At 52.7% G+C, this 9089-nt stretch overlaps 1 protein-coding gene across 1 annotated transcript; it reads left to right on the top strand.

Annotated features, from left to right (window-relative positions):
• Positions 1-159: 159 nt before the first annotated feature.
• On the top strand, positions 160-8719 carry LOC121360049 (dystrobrevin beta-like; the record flags this gene model as incomplete). Its single annotated transcript, XM_041479500.1, has 3 exons — positions 160-273; positions 3407-3503; positions 8699-8719. Coding segments are annotated over 3 exons (232 nt in total), but the record flags the coding sequence as incomplete, so codon positions are not given.
• Between the last annotated feature and the right edge of the window lie 370 nt (positions 8720-9089).

Below are 9089 nucleotides of genomic sequence, written 5' to 3'. Positions count from 1 at the left end.
TATGTTATAACCCAGAGCTGTATTTAAGACGCTGCTCAAGAGAATGGATGCAGCACAGCTCTCTGACACGACACGTCCGCTGTTCCCCGCGCTGTTTGCCAAAAGCCGGGGTGCAGCGGGCGCTGTGCTCCAGCTGAGCTGTCCTTTCCCGTGCCGCAGGGAGATCCTGCAGGAGATCCAGCGCCTGCGGCTGGAGCACGAGCAGGCCTCGCAGCCCACGCCCGAGAAGGCGCAGCAGAACCCCACGCTGCTGGCCGAGCTGCGCCTGCTGCGGTAACAGCACCGGCGCCGGGGACCGGGGAACCGGGCTGGGGTACTGGGGCACCGGGGTGGGGTACTGGGATACTGGGATGGGGTACTGGGGTACCGGGCTGGGGTACTGGGGTACTGGGATGGGGTACTGGGGTACTGGGATACTGGGGTACCAGGGCGGGGTACTGGGGTACTGGGATGGGGTACTGGGGTACCGGGGTGGGATACTGGGGTACCGGGCTGGGATACTGGGGTACCGGGATGGGGTACTGGGGTACTGGGATGGGGTACTGGGATACTGGGATGGGGTACTGGGGTACTGGGATACTGGGCTACCGGGATGGGCTACCGGGGTACCGGGATGGGATACTGGGTACTGGGGTGTTGGGGTACCGGGATAGGTTACCAGGTACCAGGATGGGATACTGGGGTACTGGGGTGGGATACTGGGGTACTGGGATACCGGGCTACTGGGATGGAATACCGGGATACCGGGATGGGATACAGGGATAGGAGACTGGGAGGGGCTACTGGGTTACCAGGATGGGATACAGGGATACCGGGGTACCGGGGTACTGGGCAAACACCTTCACTCCCCAGTGCAAACACCTTCACTCCCCAGTGCAAACACCTTCACTCCCCAGTGCAAACACCTTCACTCCCCGGTGCAAACACCTTCACTCCCCAGTACAAACACCTTCACTCCCCACTGAAAACACCTTCACTGCCCTGAGAAAACACCTTCACTCCCCTGAGAAAACACCTTCACTCCCCAGTGCAAACACCTTCACTCCCCAGTGCAAACACCTTCACTCCCCAGTGCAAACACCTTCACTCCCCGGTGCAAACACCTTCACTCCCCGGTGCAAACACCTTCACTCCCCAGTACAAACACCTTCACTCCCCACTGAAAACACCTTCACTGCCCTGAGAAAACACCTTCACTCCCCTGAGAAAACACCTTCACTCCCCAGTGCAAACACCTTCACTCCCCAGTGCAAACACCTTCACTCCCCAGTGCAAACACCTTCACTCCCCAGTGCAAACACCTTCACTCCCCGGTGCAAACACCTTCACTCCCCAGTACAAACACCTTCACTCCCCACTGAAAACACCTTCACTGCCCTGAGAAAACACCTTCACTCCCCTGAGAAAACACCTTCACTCCCCGGTGCAAACACCTTCACTCCCCGGTGCAAACACCTTCACTCCCCGGTGCAAACACCTTCACTCCCCGGTGCAAACACCTTCACTCCCCGGTGCAAACACCTTCACTCCCCGGTGCAAACACCTTCACTCCCCGGTGCAAACACCTTCACTCCCCTGAGAAAACACCTTCACTCCCCGGTGCAAACACCTTCACTCCCCGGTGCAAACACCTTCACTCCCCTGGGAAAAGTTTAGTAGAGGACACAAGGAGACAGGGAACACAGAGCAGAGGTTTTCGGGGCTCTCCAGAGATACTCCTTGGATTCTCCTACAGCAGCTTCTTGCATATGCACAGACTCTTATGTGTAGTATACATAATTCTTTTCTTAAATTAATTTACATCTTGTGATGATTCTGTGATTCTTCTTTTTAAAAATTAGTTTACATCTTTTTTTAAATTAGTTTACATCTTTTCAAAAATTAATTTACATCTTTTAAGAGCTGTTTAGTGTGGTTCTTTGGGTCTGTTTCTTTCGAGTGTGTCTGTTCTTTGTGGTTTTAGGGTTTTTTATTATTATTATTTTCAGTTTTGGCTGTGGCCCACCCTGTCTTTAGGCAGCGACTGTTGGTAGTTGGTGTGTTTGCAGTAGGTGGTTTTTTCCTGTGTTTATCTCATCTAAGTAGCTATTTTAACACAAGTATACTTATATTAGTTATTTCCCTATTTTAACTAACAACAGAAATAAAAAACCACATCTTTGTAACAAAGTTACTTTAACATTACACATATAAAATTCATTTTCATGTTTGAGAAAAGCCAATATTACAATGCATAATAATAGTAATTATTATTATTAGCTCCTTAGATGAGATAACATCCAAGAACCACATGAAAAAACCACCTACTGCAAACACACCAACTGTCAACACTCACTGCCTAAAGACAGGGTGGGCCAGAGCCAAAATGGAAATAAATAACAAAAAAGCCAAAACCACAGCCAAGGCATACACATACTTAAAAAAACAAACCCAAAGAAGAACCGCACTAAACAGGTTTAGAAAATGTAAACTGGTTTCAGGAAAAATTATGTTTACTATACATAAGAGCCTGTGAATAATAGTAGTAATAATAATAATAATAATAATAATAATAATAATAATAATAATAATAATATATCTTTCTATATGGAATAGATAAATATTGCAGAGTTTTGTGTCCTTTAAAGAACAGCTCCTGCTGTGGAGTGTCCACAGTGTGGCAGTGCCAAACAGCCAGGGTGGTTAAAATTTGTAATAATAATAATAATAATAATAATAATAATAATAATAATAATAATAATAATAATAATAATAATAATAATAATAATATATCTTTCTATATGGAATAGATAAATATTGCAGAGTTTTGTGTCCTTTAAAGAACAGCTCCTGCTGTGGAGTGTCCACAGTGTCCCTCTGTGGGTTTTCCACAGTGTGGCAGTGCCAGCCCCCAGGGTGGTTAAAATGTGCTTTATTAAATGCATTATTATTGTCGTTGTTATTATTATGATTATTACTATCAATATTATAATCTCGATAATTAACATTAACATTTATACTGATAGCGATTGTTGATGTATAACAATACGGTTGTTATATACGATATATTCCACATAACAATAATAACTCTGCCTGCAGCAGTCACTCCGGCTGGCTGCTGTCCCCTGGCTGTGCTGCAGGGACGTGTCCTGGCTGCTGTGTCACTGCAGGGAGCTCGGTGTCCCCCAGCCCCGCAGCCCTTCCTGCCCTCATTTCCCCTCTCCGCTCCCGCGGCTCCTCCTGCTCAGTCTGGCCCTGCAGGATGCCAGCTCCGACGCTCAGGGGTTTTCCTGCAGGGCTGAGCCTGGGGACAGCAGGGAGCTGTCACCCCCAGGGGTTGGAAGGGCAGCAGGGCAGCGGCAGTGCAGAATTCCCTGCGGCACAGCCTGAGCTTGTCTCTGCTCTCTGCCCCATGTCCCTGGCACAGGCAGAGGAAGGATGAGCTGGAGCAGAGGATGTCAGCCCTGCAGGAGAGCAGAAGGGAGCTGATGGTGCAGCTGGAGGGGCTGATGAAGCTGCTCAAAGTAAGGAGCCAAAGGCAGAACTTCCCTCCCCGGGGGCTCCGGGGTCCCTGCTCTGCTGCCACTCCCTAAAAACCCTTCCTGAGGAGCAGCAGGAGCTTTTGGAAATGCCAAAAGCCGTGGCCAGGGCAGCCCTGTGTGGGGAGCAGGGCGTGAACCTTTCTCCAGGCTGGTGTGAATAAAACATGCAGAGCCCCAGATCTGGAGGGGTTAGAGGGGTTTGGGTTGGTAACTGGGCTCAGCACTGCCCAGTGGGGTTTGTGGGTGAATAAAACATGCAGAGCCCCAGATCTGGGGGGGTTAGAGGGGTGTGGGTGGGTACCTGGGCTCAGCACTGCCCAGTGGGGTTTGTGGGTGGATAAAACATGCAGAACCCGAAATCTGGGGGGCTTAGAGGGGTTTGGGTTGGTACCTGGGCTCAGCACTCCTCACTGGCACTGGAAATAAACTGGGAGCAGGGCAGGCTGTGAGTGCCAGGGCAAGGAGCTGGGCAGGCTGTGAGTGCCAGGGCAAGGAGCAGGGCAGGGGGTGAGTGCCAGGGCAAGGAGCAGGGCACAGTGTGAGTGCCAGGGCAAGGAGCAGGGTACAGTGTGAGTGCCAGGGCAAGGAGCTGAGCCTGCCCAGCCCCTGCCACACCTGGGCTTTGTCTCAGGGCTCTGCTGCTGCCTCTCAGCTCCCAAAAATGTCCCTGGTTGGGTTCCTCATGAGGGTCCCTCTGTGTTTTCATGGAGTTCCCCAGGCTGAGCTCACAGGGGTGGCTGCAGGGACATTGTGCCACACCTGGGCTCTTGCTCTCCCTGCAGGGCATGGGCAGAGCCTGGCCTTGGGGGGTTTGGGGACAGAGCCTGGCCTTGGGGGATTTGGGGCAAGACAAGGAGCCCCAAAGATGCTGGGGGAGGGGTGAGGAGGGAGAGACCTGGCAGGGGTGTGAGTGGCACAGGGGTGACAATGGCAGGGCAGGGGTGGGAAGGGACCTCAGAGCCCACCCAGTGCCACCCTGCCATGGCAGGGACACTGCCACTGTCCCAGGTGCTCCAGCCCCAGTGCCCAGCCCGGCCTTGGGCACTGCCAGGGATCCAGGGCAGCCCCAGCTGCTCTGGGCACCCTGTGCCAGGGCCAGGGCACAATTCTTGCCCAATATCCCACCCAAATCCCCTTTACCACTCTGAAGCCATTCCCTGTGTCCTGTCCCTCCAGGCCTTGTCCCCTGTCCCTCCCCAGCTCCCTTTTTGTTACCAAATCTGTTCCAGAGCAGGTGGGGCTGGTGAAAGGGGAGCTCCATCCCCCTGGGGTGCCCAGGCTGGGGGAGGAGGCCACAGAGGCTGCACCAGCTCCATCCTGGGGCTTCCCCACACCTGGAACAGAGCCCTGAGGTTCAGCTGAGCTGTTCTGGGCTGGAGCCCTCCCCAGGAGCCACTGGGGTTATCTGCTCCCACACCTTGCTCACAGAACGGTCAGGGTTCTGTGGGGCTGTTTCCATTCCCCCATTCCCCCTCTGGAGCCCTGCAGCTTCTCCTTGGTTAAAGCTCTTCCAGACAGACATCTGCTCTGGAGCTGGAGGAATCCAAAGTGGAGAGCTCCCTGCCAATGCAGATTGGCCTGAACAGTCAGAAATGTGTGCCTGGTTCTCAGTGAGAGCTGGGTTTGCACCAGTTGTTCTGCTCCCTCCAAGCCAGGAGCCCTTCAGCTACAGCAGAATTGCTGGGAATGAGCAAAATGTCACCCAGAAAACTCTGCCCCGCTGAGCTCTGCCCATCAGAACACCCTAACCTTTACCCTCACTGCTCCCTCAGGGCTGTAAATCCCTAAAGAGGGATTTAAAATCCCTTAAACAGGCACAGCTGAGCCCCTCCCAGCCCCCTGCTCCAGTCTGCCTGGGGATGGGCTCTGTGCCCTGCCCAGATTTTTTGTATCATTTTTTTACATTTGTGTTTTTTGTATTTGGGAAAAGCAGGCTGGAGGTCGAGTTCCTGCCTTTTATTTATATTTGTTGCCTGCTGTGCTCACTGCTTGGTGAGGATGCTGTGGGTAAACCCCCTGCCCTGCAGGTTTCCTGTGTCTGTGCCTTCACAAACCAAACTTGGGATACACTCAAAGCACCAAATCAGCTTTCCTTGGCAACATTTCCTTTCCAGGCAGTTCTAAAGCTCCCGTGCCACCTGCAAGTGGGCCCTGGAGCAGCATTCCTGATGCATCAGTAGGAATGGAGCAATGACAGGCTCGGGTCATGGAGCCCCTTCGGGCCCTGCAAGGTCCCATTTGGGTCACCCCAAGGAGTTTCTGTCCCCTAAGCTGTCTCCCCTCCCAGTCTGAACCTCCAGCCCTGAGCGTTCCAGGAGCCAGCACAAATTCCCTGCCCTGCCCCAGGTAGCTCCTGGCTCAGGTAATTATTTTAAGCTGCAAGTTCCCCAGCCTGCTGAGCTAAAAATATCATTTCTCCTAGGTACTTCTGACACCTTTTCTCATGGTTGGTGTCAGAGCTTCCCTGGCTGCTGGTGCAGGCTCCAGGGGAGGGGAGGAGGCAGAGCCAGGATCCCTCCCTCGCTCCCTCCTGCCCTGCTCAGGATCTCACCCCGGCCCCTGCTGCCTCCAGGCTCTGCTTTGTTCCTGATGTTGGTGTTTATTTCCAGCTCTCATTTTCAGTGGTTTTAGCCCTGCCAGACACGATTTTTCCCCGCCAGGTTTTAGTTTCTCTCATCACTTGGAGCTCTTCAGAGCTGTTCATGTATAATTTACATCAGCTGTTAAGCTTTTATGGGTTTTTTTCCATTTTCTTATGCAGTATTTTTTACATTTTTAATGCTGCCTTCATTTCACCATTTAGGGCTGGATTCAGCTCGCCCAGCTCTGCTTGCCTGAGAGTTTGGGGCCTCAAATCCCTCTCTGAAGGACAGGAGAGTGGGGAAAGGTCCTGGAGGTGTCAGCAGCTTCCCCCCAGGGGCAGCTGTGACCTTCATCTCTGGGACAGGGACAGGACCCAGGGAAGGGCTGGAGCTGGGCCAGGGGATTTGGGGTGGATTTTGGGAAAGGTTCTGTCCCCAGAGGGTGCTGGGCACTGCCCCAGGGCATGGGCACATCCCCAGCCCTGCCAGAGCTCCAGGAGCCTTTGCACAGCCAGGGATGGCCAGGGTGGGATCTGGTGGTCTGGGCAGGGCAGGAGCTGGGGTGATGATCCTGTGGGTCCCTCCCGAGCCAGAATATTCCACAGCTCCAGGAAAGCCCATCTGTGCAAGGCCATCCGTGGCTGTCCTCTGAGGCTCACCCGCTGTCCCCACGCTGTGGGGGTGGCACTCAGAGCAGGGAAAGGCCCTGGGCAAGGTCCCTTCCAAGCCAAACCATTCCTGGTTCTGTGATTTCTGACCGTTCTGGTTCTGTGACTTCTGACTGTTCCCATTCTCTGATTTCTGACTGTTCCCATTCTGTGATTTCTGCCTGTTCCCATTCTCTGATTTCTGACTGTTCCCATTCTGTGATTTCTGCCTGTTCCCATTCTCTGATTTCTGACTGTTCCCATTCTGTGATTTCTGCCTGTTCCCATTCTCTGATTTCTGACTGTTCCCATTCTGTGATTTCTGCCTGTTCCCATTCTCTGATTTCTGACTGTTCCCATTCTGTGATTTCTGCCTGTTCCCATTCTCTGATTTCTGACTGTTCCCATTCTGTGATTTCTGGCCATTCTGTGATTTCTGACTGTTCCCATTCTCTGATTTCTGACCATCCCCATTCTGTGATTTCTGACCATCCTCATTCTCTGATTTCTGAGTGTTCCCATTCTGTAATTTCTGACCATTCTGTGATTTCTGGCCATTCTGTGATTTCTGACCATCCCCATTCTGTGATTTCTGACCATCCTCATTCTCTGATTTCTGAGTGTTCCCATTCTGTAATTTCTGACCATTCTGTGATTTCTGGCCATTCTGTGATTTCTGACCATCCCCATTCTGTGATTTCTGACCATCCCCATTCTGTGATTTCTGGCCATCCCCATTCTGTGATTTCTGACTGTTCCCATTCTCTGATTTCTGACTGTTCCCATTCTGTGATTTCTGACTGTTCCCATTCTCTGATTTCTGGCCATTCTGTGATTTCTGACTGTTCCCATTCTGTGATTTCTGACCATCCCCATTCTGTGATTTCTGACTGTTCCCATTCTGTGATTTCTGACTGTTCCCATTCTGTGATTTCTGGCCATTCTGTGATTTCTGACTGTTCCCATTCTGTGATTTCTGGCCATTCTGTGATTTCTGACTGTCCCCATCCTGTGATTTCTGACTGTTCCCATTCTGTGATTTCTGGCCATCCTGTGATTTCTGACTGTTCCCATTCTGTGATTTCTGACTGTTCCCATTCTGTGATTTCTGACCATCCTGGCTGTTTTTTGGGTTAGGGTTAATTGATCCCCCTGCAGTCCTGCCCTGATGTTCCTGGGCTCTCACAGGGACCTCCCCAGGCTGCTGCCTTTGAGTCAGGGTTGGGCTTTCTCAGTGTTGCCCACACATGGGACATCTGGGGCACCCTGGCAGTGCTGACCCTTCTGTCTGGGGCTTCCAGCTCTGGGAATTTTTGGAATCACAGACTGGATTGGGAGGGGAGGCAGGGAGGCTGTGCGTGCCTTGTGCTGTGCCCTCCCAGCCCTGGATCCTCTGCCCTTGCCAGTCCCCCTGGCAGGTCCTGCAGTGCCAGGGGAGCTGAGCCAGGGGGATGTTGTGCTGCTGGGGCTCTGTGCTGGCACGTTTCTGTGTTTGGACACTCCCAGGGGCAGCTCCAGACTTTAGGGGATGGATTTGGGGTCTGTTGGCTCGAGGGTAGCTCCAGAGGCCTCAGGTCCGGAGCAGGAGAGGATTTGAGGATCATGGCGTGGTTTGGGTGGGAAGGGACCTCAAATCCCACCCAGATCCCCCCTGCCTTGGGCAGGGCACCTTCCCCTGTGCCAGGCTGAGGCCATGAAGTCCTGCCTGGAGGAGCAGACACCCTGGCTCTCCTGTCCTGCATCCAGGGATCCCCATCCCATGTGCTCCACTGTGGGCACCACCAGAGGCCATTAGAGTGGGACAGTGGGACCAGTGTCACCTGTGCCTTCGTGTCCTGTCGTGCTGCAGGTGCTGGCACCACGTTCTGTCCTTTCACTGGGTGTTTTGTGTGAAATCATCATTTTCACATGGTAATTGATCTTTCCTCTCTCTCTCCCACGTCTCTAGGAAGAAGAGCAAAAGCAGGCAGTAAGTTGACTCCACTTTGTAGGTGATCTGACTTTTTTTCCCCCCCTTCCTGCATGAAATCCATTTTCTATTAATTGTCTTGTATGCAAATGAGCCCTGGGAATGGGTGGGGGGATTTTGGGAGCTGGAGCAGAGCCTCCCTGATCTTCCAGCAGAGCGTGGTGTGTGTGTGTGTGTCCCAGTCCCAGAGTTATCCCTCTCTCCCCTTGCAGGGAGCTTTACTGCCCCGGGCAGGGCTGCTGAGGCTTTTGTGGAATCATGCACGGCCATGGGAGCAGGGACTCTCAGCTGGCTTCGTGGCTGATTTCTGGGAGATCCTGGGAGGGTTCCACGTGCTGAGGAAGCTTTCCTGTCTCTTCAGGAATCCTTT

Source organism: Pyrgilauda ruficollis, unplaced genomic scaffold (genome assembly GCF_017590135.1).
Source record: "Pyrgilauda ruficollis isolate IOZ18807 unplaced genomic scaffold, ASM1759013v1 scaffold486, whole genome shotgun sequence".
In the NCBI taxonomy this organism is placed as follows: domain Eukaryota; kingdom Metazoa; phylum Chordata; class Aves; order Passeriformes; family Passeridae; genus Pyrgilauda; species Pyrgilauda ruficollis.
The sequence above is the reverse complement of the archived record's forward strand: the minus strand, read 5'-3'. Positions and strand labels throughout refer to the sequence as shown.